Source organism: Drosophila hydei, unplaced genomic scaffold (assembly GCF_003285905.1).
Source record: "Drosophila hydei strain 15085-1641.00,03,60 unplaced genomic scaffold, DhydRS2 tig00000001-arrow-pilon, whole genome shotgun sequence".
NCBI lineage: Eukaryota > Metazoa > Arthropoda > Insecta > Diptera > Drosophilidae > Drosophila > Drosophila hydei.
In genome coordinates, this window is record NW_022045643.1 from 10,350,991 (window position 1) to 10,371,870 (window position 20,880).

General features: G+C 38.4%; 3 protein-coding genes across 9 annotated transcripts in view; 1 reads left to right on the forward strand and 2 right to left on the reverse strand.

The window, feature by feature from the left end:
* The window catches only part of LOC111604438 (brain-specific angiogenesis inhibitor 1-associated protein 2), a 35,559-nt gene extending 16,897 nt beyond the window's left edge, over nucleotides 1-18,662 (forward strand). The window contains exons 2-14 of one of the 6 annotated variants that reach the window (XM_023322504.2): nucleotides 3,148-3,818; nucleotides 12,329-12,404; nucleotides 12,489-12,572; nucleotides 12,663-12,724; nucleotides 13,149-13,346; nucleotides 13,413-13,478; nucleotides 13,549-13,758; nucleotides 13,826-14,039; nucleotides 14,104-14,750; nucleotides 14,805-14,956; nucleotides 15,897-17,805; nucleotides 18,016-18,199; nucleotides 18,290-18,371. In XM_023322504.2, coding sequence (XP_023178272.2) covers nucleotides 3,774-3,818; nucleotides 12,329-12,404; nucleotides 12,489-12,572; nucleotides 12,663-12,724; nucleotides 13,149-13,346; nucleotides 13,413-13,478; nucleotides 13,549-13,758; nucleotides 13,826-14,039; nucleotides 14,104-14,750; nucleotides 14,805-14,956; nucleotides 15,897-17,445 — 3,303 coding nt within the window. In that variant the 5' untranslated portion in view covers nucleotides 3,148-3,773 and the 3' untranslated portion in view covers nucleotides 17,446-17,805; nucleotides 18,016-18,199; nucleotides 18,290-18,371. Of the gene's footprint in view, nucleotides 1-3,147; nucleotides 3,819-12,328; nucleotides 12,405-12,488; nucleotides 12,573-12,662; nucleotides 12,725-13,148; nucleotides 13,347-13,412; nucleotides 13,479-13,548; nucleotides 13,759-13,825; nucleotides 14,040-14,103; nucleotides 14,751-14,804; nucleotides 14,957-15,896; nucleotides 18,200-18,289 lie in introns of all 6 variants that reach the window. The other 5 variants (XM_023322505.2, XM_023322503.2, XM_023322507.2 and 2 more) reach the window with 5 other exon arrangements.
* Nucleotides 1,193-1,953, reverse strand: LOC111604474. Its single transcript, XM_023322558.2, has 2 exons — nucleotides 1,419-1,953; nucleotides 1,193-1,368 (listed from the first exon to the last, which is right to left on the reverse strand). Exons 1-2 carry the CDS (start codon nucleotides 1,951-1,953, stop codon nucleotides 1,193-1,195), a joined length of 711 nt encoding a protein of 236 aa, XP_023178326.1.
* A 166-nt stretch (nucleotides 18,663-18,828) lies between the features above and the next one.
* LOC111604480 lies at nucleotides 18,829-20,768 on the reverse strand. 2 transcript variants are annotated; one of them, XM_023322565.2, is made up of 4 exons: nucleotides 20,524-20,768; nucleotides 19,745-20,152; nucleotides 18,981-19,687; nucleotides 18,829-18,923 (listed from the first exon to the last, which is right to left on the reverse strand). In XM_023322565.2, the coding sequence occupies exons 2-4, from the start codon at nucleotides 20,094-20,096 to the stop codon at nucleotides 18,885-18,887; spliced, it is 1,098 nt and encodes a 365-aa protein (XP_023178333.1). In that variant the 5' UTR covers nucleotides 20,097-20,152; nucleotides 20,524-20,768; the 3' UTR covers nucleotides 18,829-18,884. The 2 variants fall into 2 exon arrangements, with proteins under 2 accessions (XP_023178333.1, XP_023178332.1); XM_023322564.2 differs by lacking the exon at nucleotides 20,524-20,768 and having other exon boundaries at nucleotides 19,745-20,222.
* Between the last annotated feature and the right edge of the window lie 112 nt (nucleotides 20,769-20,880).

Here is a 20,880-nt window from a genome sequence, read left to right on the forward strand (position 1 = left end):
ACTTCTCATTAGTAATCAAAAGCGGTGCAATCGCCGCAGCCACAGCCACAGCTCAATGCATTCTTTTTGAGCAACTGAGACGGCATATAGCATAGATAGAGCCAGCGAGAGCGTGATGGAGGCTTGCACAAAACGTTGCACAAGCGAGTGAGTGAGTGGGCTGCTTTTTTTTTAATTTTATTTTATAAGGTGGCTGCCACTGGGAACGTTTGTCACCAGCGCGCCAACGCGCCAACGCGCCGGCTGCGGCAGCAGCGCCTTGTCTTGTTTATATTGCCTTAATGGCTATTTGCCTCTGTTGTTTAGAGGCAATTTAAATATTTTAGCCATTTCATTTTGAGCGCTGCTTTTTGGCTCTCCATTTGGCTGTTGTGTTTCTGTTTTTATTTTAATTTTTGTTGTGCCGGCAAAACTTGTGTCTTTGACTTTTTATGGCCGTTGAAAATATTTTGAAAATTTCTACTGTTTTGCATTTGCCCTGCTACTTAACATTGAAGGAATTTACGAATTTCTTTTATTCAATTCAGGCATTTCTAAGAGAGTAAAGCAAACTCGACTATGCATAAAATTGTTATTTGCAATAGAAACAATAGAAACAATCAAATTTCATTATTTAATTTGATTCATTTTGCTATTCATAAGAATATATTATAATTTAAGTTATATATAATAACAGCTGAAATGTTATCCGCCTTACAGTGAAATGTATAAAGCTAAAGAGATAATCTGTTAAAATTCTGTTATGCTCAATATTTTACAGCGTCTAACGCATAACTAGAAAATTTTAACAAAACACTTGTATGCAGCACGTTTACAGTGCAATGTTAACAACTCGGGCTGCTCGGAGTTTAGCATGTTTCAATTCTGTTAGTATATGTTCGTAAGTTAATAGCGCCATGTAAACAGCTCTGCCTCTTCTTATTGCAGCGGACTGTTAACAGATTAGAACTCACTTCTGTTGGTGTAATTTATAGCGCACTGTCAACAGTAAAATTCTGCTAGAAATTCCAATTAGAAATTTATTAGTTGAAATGTATAATTGATATTTAGTTTAAGTTTCACTTAATGGCAATGCATAAATCAAATTTAAGTTACTTTCAAGAGTTGTAAAGCTCTAGTCACGAGTAGCAAAAAACTAATTTACATTTGTAACCATAAAAATATAGACTAAAATTCGTAAAAAGGTTTTGATCTAGTTTTGCTTAACATTTGCCGACTTCTTGACTTTGATTTTGGTGCCCACTAAAGTTGATTTCTTTCGTCCATTGAGCTTTGCCTTATTAGTCGAGTTGGCCAAGGGCTTTGGCTTTAGCACTTTGGCCTCCACGCGTACGTATAAGTCGTAGTTGAAGTCGCCACAGGATTTGCCTGCAAAATAATTGATTGTAGAATAATCTATGAATTGCTCTACGCCTTACCCCAGCACATTTCCTCGCCACATAGCTCACAGGTGATGAGACGCGTTTCCACAATTCCCGATTTGTTTTTGATCTTCCTGATACAGTTGTTGAGTGCAAATTCGCGTCTGTCGCGTGCCTCGGTCTTCAGCTCCAGTTTGCCCATTTCCACCATGCGACTGAAGTACTCCTCCTCTTGCTTGGACTTGGGCCTGAGCGTGGTCAGCATTTTCCAGTCAATGGGCACGGCGCACAGCTCCATGAGCACAACGTCCTTCATTTCGCCGGGCATGGGATCTGCATAGGTGTAGAGCGTCTCTCGCTCCCCATTGGCTTTCAGTAGCTTGCGCATTTCCTTCTTGGGCATTTTGAAGGTGTAATCCTTTTCCCGTATCTTTATCTCCTCAGCGCGTACTTTAATGGGCCGCATCTTGTAGTCGGGCACCTTTTCCATTAGCCGCTTGAACTCCTCAATTGTCTGAATATTGCTGCGGCTCAGATCCAAGACAGGCACCACAGTTTTCTTTTTGGCCAACAGATCATCCAATTTGCTCATCTTTTATTGTTTTTTTAAATACGTTAACTTTACCGCAAGCTGAAGTACCTCTTGCTGATGATTGATCAAACAATGCGGTTGCTAAATGATGTTGCCCTCAGTTGCTATGGTATAACTTAGTGCAAAATAGCTAATATATACTGAAATTTAGTATTTTATTTCAAAAGAGAGGAGGAAGAAGGAAAAAGAGAGAGAGAGAAAAGGAGAGAGAGAGAGAGTGAGAGAGAGAGAGACAGAGAGAGAGAGAGAGATAGAGAGATAGTGAGAGAGGAGAGCAGACGAGAAGATCGCGAGCTAGAGAGATCGTTCGAGATCTCTCTCGACTGCTCTCGCTGCGCTCTCTTCTCTATTTCTCTCTCTTTCCCTCTCTCTCCTGTCTCTCTGCTCTTGCTCTCTCGTTCGCCTCGCTCGCTTTCTCTTCTCTCTTCTCCGCTCTCGTCTCGCTGCTTCTATCGTCGCTCGCCTGACTAGCGAGAGAGCCTCCCGTGCTAGTAAGTCTGAGCTAGAGATTTCCAGATTGAGTTGAGTTGCATTAATGAGAATCGAGTAGTAGAGCGGCAGTTTACAATATATTTTTTCGAATAAAAGATATATATAGATAAATGTTATAAGATCTATACCAAATATACATAACTTTATTAAATATATATGCGAAAAGTGTATTCTCTAACTCTAGCGACTCCCATCTTTTGCTAGTCCATCATTTATTAGATCATCTCCTACTAGTCCATCTCTTAATAGTCTGTATTTATATTTTATACCTATTTCTTTCTAGTCCAGTTGTTGTTATTCCATTTTCCGGTAGTCCATCTTATTAATCCCTAGCCAGCTACCTTTTGTCCAATTTCTTTACTTTATACGCCAGCCAAGTTCTTCGACTTCCTCACATTCAGCTTATTTATCATCAGACACATGAATTATTTGAATGAGAATCGTATAATAAGGCAATATCTGCAGCTGTTTCTTTTCCATTGACTTCGCCGCAAGCTAAGTTTGCTCTGTGTTTGGCTTAAGAGCACATTACATGACGATCTCTTTACCCATGTAATCCCTGAAGAATTTGTTTATATTATGAGCTGTTTGTACTCTAAAGATAAACCTCAACATTTTTCTGCTTATAATTTTGTTTTATTGCCTCCGCATTTGACTCTACGCATAAACATTAAATGTTGAATAATTTCTCTTTCATTGCAGGGCCTTCGATAATAGCTCAATCAGCTCGGCTCAGGTCAGATCAGATCGAATCTGATCAGATCACGTGTCGGCAACTGGAGTTCGTGTAATTCGGTAGAAGTAGCCGAAAAGTTGTCGTGCAAACAAATACTCGAAGCGCTACCTAAGATCAAAAAGAAAAAAACCAAAATAAAACCCGTCGAGAAGCCGAAAGCTGACAAAACAGTTGGCTCGTTGATCGTGTTGGCATTTAATTTAGCTGGTTACGTGGCTGGGGGACTCGTGTGGCCGCCGAAAAGAAAGTCACGACACCATCCAAAGCGGTTCAAAACAAGATTTCCAAGATTCTGCGCCGAAAGTCAAAGTTACAAGTTTACATTTTGGCCCGGTTCAACGTTTTATTAGTGTGTGTGTGTGCCTCGCGTGTGTTTGTGTGTGTGTGCCACTTTAGAAAGTGAAAATCCAGTGCAGTCCCAGTCCCAGTCCCAGTCTGAAGCGCATTCGGTCAGAGCTGCAGCTGAAAGTGAATTTGCCTGCAAGCCCCACATATCTGTCCCAGTAGCTATCGAGACAGCTACTTGGCCCAACTGTCATCCAAATAACATTCGTCTCTCGAGCCGTAGCTCAATTTGACTCCACGTTCCACAATGGAGGCCGAAGAAATAACAAAACTCGTTGATGGTGTTTATAGGGTAAGTTTTTTCTGTTTTTCTATTTTTACTATTTTTACTATTTTTACTATTTTTACTATGGCTTTTTTTGTTGCCCTTTTTTTGGGTTAGCCCAAAGTAGTTTTTGAGGTAATAAAGAAATTTAAAATGAGCTTTCTTTGAGCCTTCAGTACGTTGAGGCAGGTAGTCAAAATTGAAAAGAAACAATTACAGCTTAATAATAAATAAAGAGAGTTAACTATCTATTAAGAAAATTCTTTCATTGCTAGATATTTATTCCAGATAATTATATTTAAATTTATAATATTTATGTTTCTTAAACTTAGTTCAATTACCTTACAGCACATCAGAATTAATATATGAGAAGGAAATCAAAAGATATGAGCTCAAGCTGATATAAAAACTCTTTGTATTTGAAAATATTTATGATAGAAAATATTTTAAGTAAAAGAAATGCATAAATTAAATTTACTTAATTTAATTAATGCATTTCAAAAATAAAAAATATATATTTGAAGCATTTTGAAAAAATTGTTGAGGAAATGAGCTTTGAGGTTGAAACCATAAGCCGAGCTAAGATCAATTTGCCGAACTCAATATTTAATGATATATATACTAACAATGTTTTAACAGATACATTTGTTTCAAAAAGTTATAAATGTATTTAAGACAAAATATTCTTGCCTCAATATAGTTATTATTTATATAATGATAATAAGACTCTAGAGTTTCCACAATCGAGTATATTTGTCTATTATTTATATATTTAAATTAAAGGTAAGCTCGGTCAAGGTGAAAACTCGACTTGTTGGGCGTCAATTAGACGAAAATGTGATTTTAATCTGGGGAAAACAATTTGCTCTGTGGCTTACACAATTTGCCTGACAGCCGCACTGTGGTGGCCCACAGTTGTTTCTCTTATGCAACCGACTCCATTGGCCCCAAAGCAAAAGCGAATTGCGTGAAGGCCATTTCTATTAGGTCTTAAGTGTCTGTCGACTAATTTTCACATTTTCTAAACGCTTGCAGCCCATTTAATGATCCCAACTATACGAAAAACCATTTATTATATTAGAAATGTTTAGCTGCGCCTTAATACCGCGGACTGAGTTATAGGAAATATATATGAAATGTCTTTGCTGAAAATATATTTATATATTTTTTATATTTTCATATAATGAGGTAAACAAGTTTCCTCCCCCTTCCAGTTGGGTCGATAATTGTATAATTGTTGAATAATTTGATATATTTATATTTATATTTATCAAACTTTTTAAGATTTCGATTCTTGAGTAGTAAATATTTTAAGATATGCTGCATTGGTTCGCAATTTCTACATAGATTTTGCTGCAAAAAATTTTTAATGAACTTATATTATTTTTTAAATATATGATTTAAATCAAAATTTAATCAATAAATAAAGTTTTTAATTAAATTTTATTTATTTATTTTACTTTTCACTAGCTTTGACATTTTTTCAAGTCGAGAAATTAATCTTCAGTAATCTGTGGGGCAGTCAGAGTTGTTTTTATATTCAATACGTTTATAGACTATAAAATGACTGTCTTTATATATATGTTATATATAAGTGTAATCCCAGGTAGAGTATCTTAGCCTCGACAATTCAGTTCAAGCTGTCATTTAAGATCGACTTTAAATTTATCACCGCACGCGATGTCCGCAAAAAGCAACATAAAAAGTAAAAAATTAAAAACTCTTTTCAGTTAAAGCAAAATAGTTGTAGATAAAATAATATATATAAATATATATGTGTGTTTTCTGTGCAGCCAAATGTCGTTTGGGACAGGCCGAAAGACATTTGAAAGTGAAAAATACGAATTTGGTCACGTAGCGCGTCGGCTTTAAAATATGTAGCTTGATTTTGTGTTTGGGCCTCTTTTTGGTTGTTTTTAATGGTCATGTGGCAAACGGAACGGCGCCAAACAAGTTCAACTGCGTTTGTGCCACACTGTGTGGCAGTTGCAACAGCAAAATAAAATGAAAGAGAAATAGTGTCTTGGGCGTTTGGCAAGTTTGCAGCTACTGCTGTGGCATCTGCCAGGGCAGTGTTGAAGGCGGCAGTTCGGGGTGGTGCTTTGGGGAGGGGCGGGGCAGTGCATGTTGCACATTTCGCGCATCTATTTCATTATGCAACATTTAGTTTTCACAACTTGCAACCAGCAGCAGCAGCCGCCGCAGCAGCAGTTATTGCTGTCTTTGTTTTGCGGCTTTAAAAATTGCGGAAATTTTTCAGTTTTTTTTGTGTTTTTTTTTTGGCGCTTCCTCGGCTTTTCATGTTGCACATGGCTGCATTTTCTTGACTCGACTCGAACAGCATTTGCATTTTTACCATGGCTGCATTTTGTGTCACAGCTCGGGCAAAAACAAGAAAAACAAAAAAATTATTTAATTATTGTGACAAATTTGCGAAAAGACTCAGGAAACGAACTCGTTTGGACGTAACACCCAGATGAATATGAATGAATCGCTGTGCATTAATCAAATAACTTCCTGGTATTTTCCCTAAGATTATATAGATTTAATACCTCTGTGATTTATACGTCACAGACTCTGATTAGTTGTCAGCCATAAGTGGCTTATAGGCCAATTATAATAATGTGACTGGCATTATGTATTTATTGTTATTGTGCAAATTAATTGATTGGCATTTTTATTGCCGGCGATGCCTCAATTTGCTAATGCGGCTCCATCTTAAATTTGGTTAAAGTTTGTTTTTCGGATTTATAATTCATGTTGCTTTTATGGATTTTACTCAACGTAGAACAAGGTCACACTACTTAAGAGGAAGATACGAGAGAGAGAGAGAGGGACTGAGAGGTAGAGTAACTTCTTCAACTTCGTATCTTAAATCTGATGCTGGCTAATTAATTATCTTCAGGTTGAAAAAGCTTTCAAGTTTATAATTGTAGAAGTATTTTTTATAAATAAAACGCTATATAATAAATAATTCAAATGTTTTTTACAATTTAAGTGTTCTACTTCTATCTCTAGTAGATGAGATATAAATTGTCATCAAATGCTGTTTTCCTTGGTATAAATTGGTATTCAAATATATTTTATTTGCTCATATGTTAGTGAGAGCTAAATATATTTTATCATAGAAAGAATATCTACAACTGATAGAAAGTAGGAACTAAATTAAAAAAGATTTAAGTGCAAAATAAATTATATGACGAGAGTATGCGTAGCGAAATTGATTGCTAGATTAGAATAGCTTAAGTCACAAATTAGATTTAAGAGATTGGCAAAGAGCGCTGTTAAAAAAAAAAAAAAAATAAAAGAAACTGCATCAATTTTCCTTAATGAGAATTCTATGCCTGAGGAGAGCCTGATAATAATTATAAAATATAATTACTATTTTAATAATTATATAAAATTATAATTAATTTTACATTTAATAAAAAGTAAAAGGTGGATCTTCGGATCTATAATTGTGGTCATACAAAGGCTAGCCACAGATCTGCGCCTGCTTGATCATTGTCCACCTGATGCATGTAGGAATAACTCGGCAGCAATTGTTTGTCACACACTTTAATGGATTTATGGCACACTCTGTCGGCATGGCTGGAAAGAGAGCTGCAATAAGCGGTTTGCTGGGCAAAGCGAATGATGCCCAGGTGGGCAAACAAAAGACCTGACAAATGGTTTGGTTTAGTTTGTCTGGGGACTAGGCTGCGAAGGCGAAGCCACTCAAGAGCTCAGCTCAGCTCAGCTCAGCATGGCGCACAAGTGGGGCGACGCGTCGTTGACGTCCAAAGGTGTTCCAAGTGCTGAAGCTACAGCAACAACGATAGAGGGCAATGAGTATAAATGAAAATTACAGAAACTGATGGAGACGACGACAACAAATGCGAAGTGGGAGCAGGAATGGGAACTGTGACTGTGACTGTGACTGTGTATGTGAATGTGACTGTGACGGATTGTGAGTGGAAGACGCAAGCATTTCTAAGGCTGCAGCATTAGAGAGCGAGAGCAAGAAGGAGAGGGAGACAGCGCTTGGAACGATGTCACACGGTTCAGCTTGGGCCTCAATGGAACTATGTCATTGTCCGAGTGGGACAGCTGAAGCCCTACGATTCGCATTTTGTGTTTGTAGTCTTTTTGGCCTGGGAAGACACACGCAAACACTTTCAAACATATTTCACGCATGCTGAAGCGGCTGTAGGAGGCAGGGGCCGAGGTTCCGCCGTGACGCCTTTGCTAAAGTTTTGTCAACGGACAAGTTTTTTATTGTTGTGGTTCGAGTACCTGTTGCGTGCTTGGCTGCCTTCCATTTGGCTGTCGTCGTTTTTGTTATTGTTTTATTTCGTTTTTTATTTGCAGGTTTTCATTTTCTAATTGGCATAATTGCGGCTCGTGTTTCTTGTTGTTGTTGGTGCTTGGGCGGATTGCATTCTCGCATGCCTGCGGTGGGTGTGGCCGCTGGCGTCGCTGAATTATGGCCAGGCCCATTTGATACCACTTTGCCAAGCAGAGAAGCAGAGAGCGGGCTCTGCGCACAGTTAACAAAATTGCGACTCTTTTTATTTCTGCTTTGTTTAATTAAAAAAATTACATGTGCCGAGCTCACTAGGCGATTTATGTTAAGCGCCGATTAGAGCCGACCCAGGCAGGGGCTGAAGTGGTTCGCGAGGGGCTCTCAATTTATTTTGGGTTAAATGTTTGGCGCTGTCTAAAGAGATTTGCGGGTGTGATAAAAGTTGCGTCAGCGCTTTTCTAAATTGCATGGCTACAGGTAACTCAGCTAAGGTGGGCAGCAGCAGCTGCTGGTTGTACATAAGCAAAGAAATTTATACCCAAGCATTAACGAAACTAATTTGATTCAGTTGCGAAAATGATAATCTAGTATAACAGTATACTATGCATATGTATTCATATCATACTTGACTGAGTTTTGTTAAGATTTTAAATAACATTGCTTCATCTCGTTTTATTTTTGCTTTTTGACTAATAACTGAAATAAATAAAAATAAAATAAAAAATCTAAAAAATTTAATTTTCTTAAGTGTATCTGTATATTAATGTCTGCAAATACTTATATATTTGTTTACGATTTACTATTGCTTCTAAATTGCTGTTTGGCTTCATAAAGTTGTCAATGCTCTTTAGAAAGTTTTTTTTTGTGAATTCTTATTACTGGCATTTGATCCGTTGCCCTTGCGACTTGAGTGCCTATGCTTAGGCTGTTAGCTTATGAAAACCTGCATTACTGCCTTGAACTGTGCTTATAAACAGGTACACTCAAACCTTAGATACACCCAATCACAATTGCTGCGCTAACCACTTTAATCTCCCAAGCAACAAATCTTTCAAAATGCAATCTTTTAATAGCCCTAGAAACCACGGGCACTAAGTTGAAGGTGCAGAAATATATCTCATAATTATTTAGATGGACAGATAAATAAATATAAAGATACATATATATATAGATATATAGATATATAGATATATAGATATATAGATATATAGATATATAGATATATAGATATATAGATATATAGATATATAGATATATAGATATATAGATATATAGATATATAGATATATAGATATATAGATATATAGATATATAGATAAATAGATGCATAGATGCATAGATACATAGATACATAGATACACAGATACATAGATACATAGATACATAGATACATATATTCATATATGTATACATAACAATTCACAGAGACGCAGATAGTTGAGTGCATGGCTAAGCCTATGTCAGGGTTGGCTCACTCGCCATGCACTCGCTTACTAATTAAACAAATTCGAGCTGAATGCAAATTAAACATTTAATTGCTATAGGACTGCTCTTAAAATAAATCATGAAAGTAAACACTCGAATAAATGGCAGGTATATAGTATAAGCCTCGCTCTGACCTTGTCTATGTGAAGTTTGATTTCCAGTTTCAGTTTGAGTTTCAGTTTGAGTGCAGGCATTCCCACGCCTCGATGCCGCGATTTGCGGCTAATAAATTTTTTAACAAATAAAAATAAAATTGAAAAAAAAAACCAAAAACTGTATAAATATGACTTTATGTTGGGCTCTCAAATATTTGACATTCATTGTTTTTTTTTTCGGTGCATACAACAACTGAAATTGTTTTCGTAAAGCAAAATATTTATGTTTTGTACCTGGCTCTGAATTTTTGACAGTTTGTTGCTAATTGTGTTTTCATTTCGTTCGGAATGTACAGGTGAGTACTCTCAATTGACTTATGAGTGCTTTTCTTTTGTGCTGCTCGCTTGGCAGTCAGGAACTCAGTTCTAAGCAAAAAATGTCTGTTTCCAATAATCAAGGGGCTCGTAATTAATTATGGCTGAACAGGTTCGCCAGCTCCCTCGGTCTGAGTGGTCCATGACAAGTGGCTGACAATAAAGCGCTTTGTGAGTCATGCACAGCGCTTTGAGGTGTTGTTGCGTGTCAGCGATTCAGAGCTGCGGCATTGTCTTCAAATTTAGAGAGCCGAGCCCAGCCCAGGATTGGTCTGTAGACTGCCCAAATAGAGCTCTTGTTTTTGCCCTTCTGCTTGTGTTCGGCTCGAGCTGATGTCATTGCGACTTCACTATGACCAAATAATTTACGTCACCTGAGAAACTACGTGTAGTTGCACCTGTTATTGTATGCAAATGCATTTGTGGCTCTAGCGTTTCGACAAGTACTTAATTCATTATTATTTAAGTGCTTATTTATTGAGCCTTTAAGTTATCTAACTTTTCTGTGAGCTTGGCAGATTTTTATTGATTGATTACATGATTCACCGGCAGATTAATTGTTTTGTCAGCCTTCTCTGATGCCGTCATTAATCTAATAATAAATATTTAGCAAAGAATTGATCAAATACAATGAATTGATAAAAGCAGAGAAAAATTAATAAGTAAAATATTAAATTTAAATTATATAAAGTTTGAATTCACAATAAATGTAAGTAATGCTAATTAAAATAAACATGACAAATAAAAAATTATTTAATAAATAATACTTAGAAATTTTAACAAAAAGTAATTTTTATATGGATTTAAAATAATTATTTTATATTTTTCATAATACATTTTTGATTTGTGGTATGAATGAAAAATAAAATCAAACACAATAAAAATATTTATAATGAAATGGAATAAAAGAAAAATAAATAAAAAATAAATAAACCACATTTAAAATTATAATGCATAGAAAAAATATTTTGTTTATTGTAAATAATATAAATATTGAGTATATATAAAATAATAATAAATAATAAATATTATTAAAATAATATATATAAAGTATATTTAAATTAAAAATAAAAATAAGTCTTTAGCTTGTGTTTTAAAATATGCATAAAATAATAATAAATATAAATATATATTTTTATATATATGTTGCTTCAAATTTATGTAAGTTTAGGCATGGAATCTGATAATTTTATATATGGCTTACAGAAAATGCTCATTTAAAATTTTTTAATTTAAAAATAGTTAAATTGAACTTCATTTTGAAAAGGCTATGCAATTTTCTTAAGTTCTAAGATTTGTTTACTTTTACCAAAAGTGTGATTTGAGTCCTCTCCTATTGCACCAAAGGCGACTCAAGTGCAGATCAAGTGTAAATGGGTTTGTTTGACTGAAGAAACTTTATCTATTATCTGTAGCACCCAGAGCTCAAGTGAGGCTGCGCATGCATTAAATTGAAATCTTAATTAAATACCAATTCACAGCAGATTTGTGTTTGTTTGGCTTATACAACTTTTTAATCTGACTTTAATCTGTCTGCTTATGTGGATTATTAAAGTAATATGTGAACGAAGAAAGCTTTCGCAATGCGCTTACAGTGAATACATGCCGACTAGATTACTGTCGTTAAGGTGCTGTGGTGGCATATGCCCAGTCGAACTATTCCATTCACCATTTGTATGGCCTTAGCCAATGCGCAGGTGCAGTTAACTCGGCTCGACTCCATGTGTCGACTCTCTGCAGTCGCTGCTGGCGGCTTACGCGGAACTAATGATGTATATGTCTTTTGTGTTGACCAAAACAATGTTTCTTTTTGTATATTGCGCTTGGCTTATACAACGAACTTTTACTACCCGAAGCAAGTCGTGAAAAACCATTACGACAGATAGACAGGCTCGCAAGAAATGCACAGCGTGTGATATGAGACATGGAATTAAATGAAACATTAATGTATCTAACGCAAGGCACTCGCATGACATGTACCCTGTAGAGTACTGAACTGGCACTAATGGTTTAGCATCCCTAATTTTTGATCAAATTGGACTCTAAATATATGAATATATTTGCATATTTTTTAATATATCAGAAAGCTTCTTTTTAGAATTTAGAAAATTATGTCTTTTGTTTATTTGCCATACATATTTGGCACACAACATATATACCCGCTTTGAATACGTACAGGGTAGTAAAACAAAGCATAATTGTCGACTTAAATGATCTGTCGTTAGGAATGCGATGGCAGCTCATAAATTATATTTTAATTGATTAACATTCATTTGCTTTAATCTATTCAATTGCAGAATATACTCGATAGATTCAATCCGGGTGCCAGACAGCTAATTGCAGCGGGCAAAAGTTACCTGAAGGCGTTGCACGGTAATCATCATATAGACCATATATTTAACTGGGCATATGCAGTTAACTAATTTGTAATGCATTTCGTGCCATTCCATGCAACAGGTGCCGCAACAGCCTCGCGTCTATTCAATGAAGCATTGGCCAAGATTGCGATGAACGCGCAACAAAGCGGAACGGGCGATATTGGTAAGACCACACAGTGGAAGAATGCAATTGAGTGGAGACCTATATTTAATCAACGATATATATGTGCTCTGCATTTTTAATACAATGCAGGTTCAGCTTTGATGAGCGTTGTAAATGTTAACAAGGAGATTCAGGATCAGCAAATGAATATTGTGAGTAAGGCAAACGTGATGAATCATATAAATAAATGCAGAATTGAAGTAGTGTGTGAATTCATGAGAATCGCATTGTAAGGCATTCCCTCTCTCTTTCATACACAGAAAACGACTGTCTAATGCTCACTCTCGTACTTGCTCCAACAGACACTCACTCCTACTCTCTCTATCTCTCTCTTTCACACCCTCTAACTCTTTTTCCATTCTCTCTCACATAGTCACACACACACACTCTCTCTCACTCCTCACTCTCCTCCCTCTCACCCTAATGACATACTCATTGTCGGTCTATCACATTCCCCTCTAACTTCCCGCCTTTCTTTGTGATTCTCATAGCTTCAAGTATAGCTTTTATGTTAATTTTCTCTATATGACTAAAATGAGCATCTGCCTTAAACATGTTTCTTGCCTCTTCCTCTAGCTGAAAGCCTTCTACGTTGATCTATTGGTGCCATTGGAGACAAATTTGGAGAAGGACACAAAAGTGGTCCAGCATGAGCAGAAGAAGTTCATGCAGCAGCACAAAGTGCGCATGGAGAGCTACCAGAAGGCCGTCTCAACCATGAAGAAGCAACGCAAGAAAAAGGCCACGCCCGAGAACACGGAAAAGGAGCTGAGAGTAAGTATAGCCCACATATCAATGAGCTCATCGACTGGCTTAACGAACACACGAATGTTGTTTCAGAGTCTGCAATTGTTGGAGGATCAGAAGAAAAAACTCGATATATTTTGTGATCAGAGCTATAAGAATGTAAGTTCGTTGCCTAAGTCTTTTGTTTGGCCCCTGGGAGTTATTCGTGAGAATTCTTGTACGCACACAGGCCATGACACAGGAGCGTCGTCGCTATGGTTTCGTCTTGGAACGCCAGTGCTCGATCGCCAAGCACTGGATGGCCTACCACACCACCGGCAAAACAGTAATTGATAATAATTTCGAAAATTGGCAAGAAATTGCCGCTTCCCGTGAGATAATACCGCCGGCCGCATACGAGAGCGGCTACAGCAGCAGCAACAGCAACACAAGGCGCCTGGTAAGTGCCAGCCCCCAGCCTTAACAACTCTCTTAGCTGGCTAACGATTGTCTGTCCGTCTCTCCAGGAGCGCATCAAAGACGCTGATGATGAGCAGTTGCAGAGCCAAGGCCTGGGCGCTCAGCTTAAGAAATCGCGCAGCATCGATGCCCCCTATGGAGATATGCGCACTCTGCACGAGCGTGAAGGCCACTCGGCATCAGCGTTATATGGACAGAATTCCTTGCCGCGTGCCAAATCCGACTTCAATTTGGCGCTGGTTGGAGCTGGACCCATGACAGGTAGATTGCCTCACCTGCTCTATACTCGATGCAGCGAATTGACACTTGTCTTTCACTCTTGCAGGCAGCAAACACAAAATAATTGAGGAGCAACTGCCGCTTGCTGAGGTGGAGCGCGGAGATCAGCGTCCACTGGTCAAGGCATTGTACGCCTATATGCCTTCAGGTGAGAATCAGCTGTCCTTTGAGGAGGGCGATCGCATTGCGCTGGTGGGCGGCAAGGCCAAGGGCTGGCAGTTTGGTGAGAATCTGCGCACGCAGCATTTCGGTTGGTTCCCCGTGGCCTACACCAATGCAGAGAGCCTGGAACCGGCGCCTACTAGCGGCCGACGCTATGAGAACATGCACATGAGCTACGGTAGCAGCGGTCTGCGCAGTTACCATGAGCAGCAACAGCAACAGCAGCAGCAATACGAGGCGCAGCTGGAGCTGATGGACAACGATGCTACGTACAGACGCCGCCGCAATCACAGCGCCGAGGAATCCTCGCCCACGCGCATGTTCGGCGACACCATCAAGCAGCAAAAGAAGTACCGCTCCGGCTCGGCAGCCAATCCGCGCCCTGGTCCACCGCCCACGCTGCCCGCTCCAGTCCCGAATGGCCAGAGTCAGAGTGCTCGCATGCTGAACAGTTCGCAGAGCTTCTGCGCTACCAACGGCGTGCCAGCTGCCGTGGAGCGTCGCAAGCAGAAGCTGCTAAATGGCGCACAGGTGAGCACATCGAATTGCCCTAACTGTTCTTCAATAATTGCTCTCCTTGTGCAGAGCTCCATGAGCCAGCCGTCCACGAAGTCCGCTGCGGCAGCTAAGACTTCGCTGCACAGCAGCAATGACAGCGGCTTTGCCAACGAGCCGCCGCCACAACCCGAGGTGGATTACTCCGACGAGGAGCCGGCCACGCAGCGCGTGCCCATACGGTAAGTGGAATGAATGAGCTCAAAGTTATCTATGTGCATTGGTAGGATCAATATTCAAGACTTAGAGTTTTATTTGGATTATTTATTTTTTATTTTATCTTTGACTTTTGCTTTTATATATCAAATATATGAATAACATTTATTTTTTATTTGTTTTCATTTTTAATTTCCAATATTTTTGTTTGAAACATTTTTTTGTATTTCTTTAAACTTTTATTCTGAAATTTTTAAATATTTTTTTTTTGTATTTCTAAAATTTTTATATTTTGTCTTAAACAATTTTAAAATTAAAAAAAAATTAATCTGAAATTTTAAAATTTTTTTTTTTATTTCTAAAATTTTTATATATTATCTTAAACAATTTTAAATTAAAAAAAAAATTATTCTGAAATTTTTAAATATTTTTTTTTGTATTTCTAAAATTTTTATCTTTTATCTTAAAAAAATGTATTCTGAAATTTTTAAATATTTTTTTTGTATTTCTAAAATTTGTATCTTTTATTTTAAACAATTTTAAAATATAAAAAAAAAATATCCTGAAATTTTCTTTGTCGCAATAGCTAAGTTAATGGCGTAGCTAAGTCGTAATGCATTGAAGCCAACTTAATTAGTTATTAAAAATATATGCTTATCGAATGACTATCCATGCCCCACCAGCAGATATTTGTATCTATATATAGCTTCTGTCTGTACCATTATACACTCACTGCTGTTGTCACTAATCTGCGCACCTCATCCAAATATATATATTCTGTATTGCTATCGAAGTACTTTATTTATGTTCGTTTGCTCTTTTATTGTTCTTTTGATTTCATGTATCATCATTATATACTTTGTTGCCCTTCATCATTGTCGCATCCTTTGTGTTAACCACGCCCGCACACACGAACCGCACCCACGACTATCCGCTTAACCCACCAACAAAAATAAAACCACGAAGGCGACGCGCGGACACCAATACCCACACGGTGCCCAGGGACGTGGCTTCGTGGACGCTGAATCGTAATTTCCGCAACAGCGTGGATAGCCAGATCGATGACAAGAGTTTGAATCGGCTGAGTCGCCAGAGTGGCGGTGGCGTTGGTGGTAAAATGCGTTACGATTTGATTGCCTCGGACGATGAGATTCTGCAGGCCTCCAGTGCTGGCTTGAAGCGCACCAAGTCCTTCTGGAAGTTTGGCGGTGGACGCAGTGAGGACATTCTAGCTGGCATGTCGCTCTGGCAGCATCGCGATCTGGTCGCAGCACCCAATATGGAAGACATGCGTGATGAGGTACGTTCCGAAGAGGATCGGGAGCGTCACAGTCATAGCAACAGCAACAGTAACAGCAACAGCAATGGCAATGGCACGCTTACCAAGTCGCAAAACTCCAGCTCGTCGCAGGAGAAACGTGGCCGCAAGGACAGCATCACCAGCACAGAGCTCTATGGCGATGATGACGAGAACATTTATGGAGTGAGTCCGGCTATGCCACCACAAAAACAACAACAACAACAGCAACAGGCACAGCAGCAGCATCAGCAGAGAAGCAGTGGCTACACGCCCAAGTCACGCATGAAGATCATGAAGACGATTGAGATTGATATAGAGGAGCCCTCGGAGAACGAGCGTTTGAGCACCATGCGTCGTAGCCAGCACCAGCAGCAACAGCAGTCAGATTATAGCCATGGACATCGCAAGCTAGAGAAACAGGGCTCTGGCTCGGCCTCATTGGCCTCCTCCACGCCGCAGCACAAAACCCAAACGCTCAGCCGTTCCAAGCCATCGCAGCAGCAGCAACAGCAACAGTTCCCACACTCCACAGATGAGGGCGACAGCGATGATCATGGCACGTTGAAGATGAGCGACGTCAATAACTTTTTCGATGACATGCAGCACGACGTAGGCGGCAATTCAGGCAGCGGAGGAGGCGTTGGCAGTCACGGCCTGGTCATGAAGACGCTCAAGCGCAAGGACATACTCAAGCAGTACTACACCAGCGAGGATGAGTCTGAGGCAGAGCTGAAGTCCACCAGCTCCGATCCCTATGACTGCATCGTGATCAATGATCATCTGGTGCGCAAGGACGACAAGCTGAGACGCCAGCATCATCATCAGCAACAGCAGCAGCAGCAACAAATGGAGTTCCACACATTTCGCTCATCCACATCCACATTGGCGACCAATACGCTGAAGAAGTCCAGCTCCAAGGAGCAGGACAGCACGCTGACTCGCAACACCACAGCTAATGGAGCCGGTGCACCAACTGCCACAATTCTGCCACGCACGCGCCTGCTCAAATCATCCTCCAGCAATAACAACAATAACAACAACAACAACAGCCACAACATCAACAACATCAATAACAACATCAACAGCAGCGCGACACTGGAGCGTAATTTGAAAGCGCATGTGGGCAATAAGAGCTACGGTCCGTGGTACGATTTCTGGGATCAGGAGCAGCACGGCATAACCAGTCAGAAGTCTGCAAGCGCCAAGCTGAAATAGTTACCAGGGGAATGGGATAGGGGCAACAAATAGCGGGCAATGTAAGGAGTTTGTAGTTTCGCCGTTTTCTTACCAGAGAAGAAAATGCGCCGAGCGTGACGGCGATTGAAGAGAGCATGTGAAGTCACTAACAAAGTTTCAAGCCACAGAGAAGCATTAGAAACAAAGTCAACTCTGAATATATTATATTCTATTGTGGAACTCAAATTATTAATCTGATCAAAGGTGCCTTTAACAAATTTCAAAATTCAAAATTCAAAATTCCAAGTGCTTCCAAATATCTTTTATATCACGATAAGTTGAACTATGCTCCAAACATCAAACGCCGACTGCTTACTACTCTTTAAAAGTTCACAGCGTGTGAGCAATTCCATTTTTTGGTGCCTTGCATAACGCACAGTTTTAAGCTAAACATAAACACATAAACCATATATACTTAAATATACTATATATACCTATATATATCTTATTTTTTTGCTTTAGTCATAAGCTCTTGCATCATGTTACATTCTTTTAGCACACCCCAGAAGTGAAAGGAATATATAATAAATATATTTTGTATATTTGCAGCAGACGCGGTATTTATCGCAACTATTCCATGGGCTACTGAAAGCCAAGCACAAATTATAATCCCGTAGATGGTATTCCACCATAACAAACAGTCCACACAATACCCACACTGTACAAGCTGTTTAGTAGCCCTGTCTCCAAATCTCTGTGTCCCTTATGTATATGTTGTATAAAGAAGTCTATAGTAAGTGCTCTGTTTTAGCAGTAACTAGAGTAGCATAGCTTGGCTCGCGCGCTGCCATGTTCTACTCGCAATGTTCGTTCATCTTTGCAGCGCCTCTCAGTTTGCCACCATCAAGTTGCGCCACACGAAGACTAACGATCGATCTGCTCCGATGATATACCGCAGCGTCAACAAGTAGCAACGAATGCGTAAGGTGGAGTTTTTGTTATGATCAGGACAACTGAAAGCTTCAGCCACATCTACACATACACACGAACACAAAAATAAATAATATAAATCTTATAAATATATATATTGAATAGAGCTGATCGTTCTGCTCTGTCATGCCCTATAAGCTGAAAGGAGCGCGTCTTAGTTCTTAGGTTGAGCAGCTGGGCAAGGATTCTTGGTAGTCATTAAGTTGTATTGTTTGTTAAAAATTATTCTATGTTAAAGCTCGAAATATGTAAATTCAAAAATTATGCCGAATAAAAACTAATAAATACAAAATAATTCATACTTAATTGGTTTTCCAAATCTATGAACTAACAAACAAAACTAAATAAAGTATATTAATTTATGAAATTTATTTATTGACTTCAGCTTATTCCTGTCGCATGACATTCAAATAACAGTCTATATTAATTTGTATTTTTCTATCTATCGATCTCTAATAGTATTATATAATAGATCAACAGAAGTCTTCTTATTCTTGTCGTATTACCTTTAAATAACAATTCATATTCTGCAAGTAAAATTTGAATTAATAACATTGAGCTTAACTCAATCCGATTGAACTTACCTTGTCTAATTTTGTACAATTAATGCCCAGCATTAGAATCAATGGCTTCTGCTTGGTTGGATCTCGTACTTGCTGTAGCAATTGATATGCCTCAGCAAGAAAATTTGAGCCTAAATTTGGTAAATCTATTCTTAAAACATTTAATTTTTGGCAATGTTTGAGTATATCTAAAACCAGATCATCTATAGGACTACATTCTGGCAGCTGTATGAAGAAGTCCGTGAGCTGATTGAGAGCAATCAAAGCTTGCAGGCAAAGTGGCTCTGTGAGATGGCAATCCAATCGCTGCAAACTACTTATACGTGCAATTTCACAGGCTTCTGGATAACCCACTCCAGGTGCATTGATCGTTAAGGTGTGCAGTTGCTGTGAGAGCTTGCATTGTATGGCAGCTAATAATGGTAGTAGAGGGCAGCAATCATGTTGCTGCCTATTGGCAAAGATATGTAGCTCCCTTAGCTCAGGTAGTTCAGCCAGAGGGACGTACTCAGCAGCCTTTTGGGTCATTCGAAATGTGAGCTCCTTTACACACGTCGAGTGCCGCACAAGATCTTCGAGCGTGGGGCGAATGGAAGCGTTATTAAATAACAATACACGTATTTTCGTATGGTTTTCAATGAACTCCATCAAGGGGTCTCTACTATGTGCCGATTCCCTGAGTAGGCTTTCGCAGTCGTTGAACTGATACAGGCTATCAACAACGTTATCTGAAAGAGAGCGTTGTTAAAAATATCAATGATTTAGAGTACGTATAAATAACTAACTATCTTGATAGGTGGCAATTCCTTTTATCCTTGGCAATTGCTCAAGAGCTCGCAGAATACATTCATATGTCTTGTGTGATTCGTTGTCCTTAATCCAAAGTAAAACACGTTCAAGTGCAGACATTTTTCTTAGATTGGTCATAAACTGTGCTAAAGGCACTCCACTCCAATCAAAATTCCTGTTCATATTTATAGTTATATGCTTTACATGTTCGCTTATTTGACGTAATAATATCATTTCCTGTTGAAATCCTTCTGCGTTTGTTTCTCCAAGTTCAAGTCGAGAATAAATATATTTTCTATAGTTCAGCCAAACGTTTCGGAAACGTGTGCAAACTCTTGTAAAGCTCATGTGAGTATCGATCGGGAGATACTTAAATAAATACTCAATACAGTCGTCATTTAGATCTAAAATAGTTTTGCTCATTTCAAAATACTTTCAAAACCGAAAGTAAAAACATAAACAAAATAGAATAAACTCGCAGAATCTATACATATAAGCAACAGCTGTTTTAAATCAATGTGACCAAGCTTAAGGTCTTAGAAAATGTCATACTTTTTATAGCACTTCAAGAATACTGAAACACATTTCTCAAATACCTGTTGCTATCGTTTGCCTACAGGTGAAATAGTTGACAGTCCTTACCGCAACAATAAAAAATAAATTAAACCCTTTAATCATTAAGCATTGAGGATTTTAAAGGAGCTTCACCCGGTTAAAAATTCGAAATGTCTTAACTAATTTGCAATGTTTTGATTTTATTTATTTGTTACTATACCAGCAGGATCCTTTGTTGTTTGAATACGTTATGGATTTCTAATGGGAGGAAACGGAACAAACTTAACGTAAAATGCTACTCGACGTTTCTTTATCCTTCATCCGGCAGTCAATTAAACCATCAGGCACTTGAACTGAAGCTGGATTGGGTGTTAAAAATTATTTTCAATATTATTGGACCAATCCTCATTTACAGATTCATCAGGGTTTTGAGCCGAAAATTTCATTGAAAATCTACAAATTCTGCGTCTATATTAAAATATTTCTGGCGCCAGATGTAAATAAATAACAGTCCTGTTCATGCGATATTTTGGTATTATTGATAGTACTAAATTAAAATACTAAAGTATCGATAAGT

Coding starts and splice junctions, on each gene's coding strand:
- LOC111604474 (XM_023322558.2), bottom strand. CDS start 1,953: ATGAGCAAATTGGATGATCTGTTGGCCAAAAAGAAAACTGTGGTGCCT. Junction 1,369..1,418: donor TGGCGAGGAAATGTGCTGGG/GTAAGGCGTAGA, acceptor ATTATTTTGCAG/GCAAATCCTGTGGCGACTTC.
- LOC111604480 (XM_023322564.2), bottom strand. CDS start 20,171: ATGAGCAAAACTATTTTAGATCTAAATGACGACTGTATTGAGTATTTA. Junction 19,688..19,744: donor AATTGCCACCTATCAAGATA/GTTAGTTATTTA, acceptor GCTCTCTTTCAG/ATAACGTTGTTGATAGCCTG. Junction 18,924..18,980: donor ATTGTACAAAATTAGACAAG/GTAAGTTCAATC, acceptor TTTTACTTGCAG/AATATGAATTGTTATTTAAA.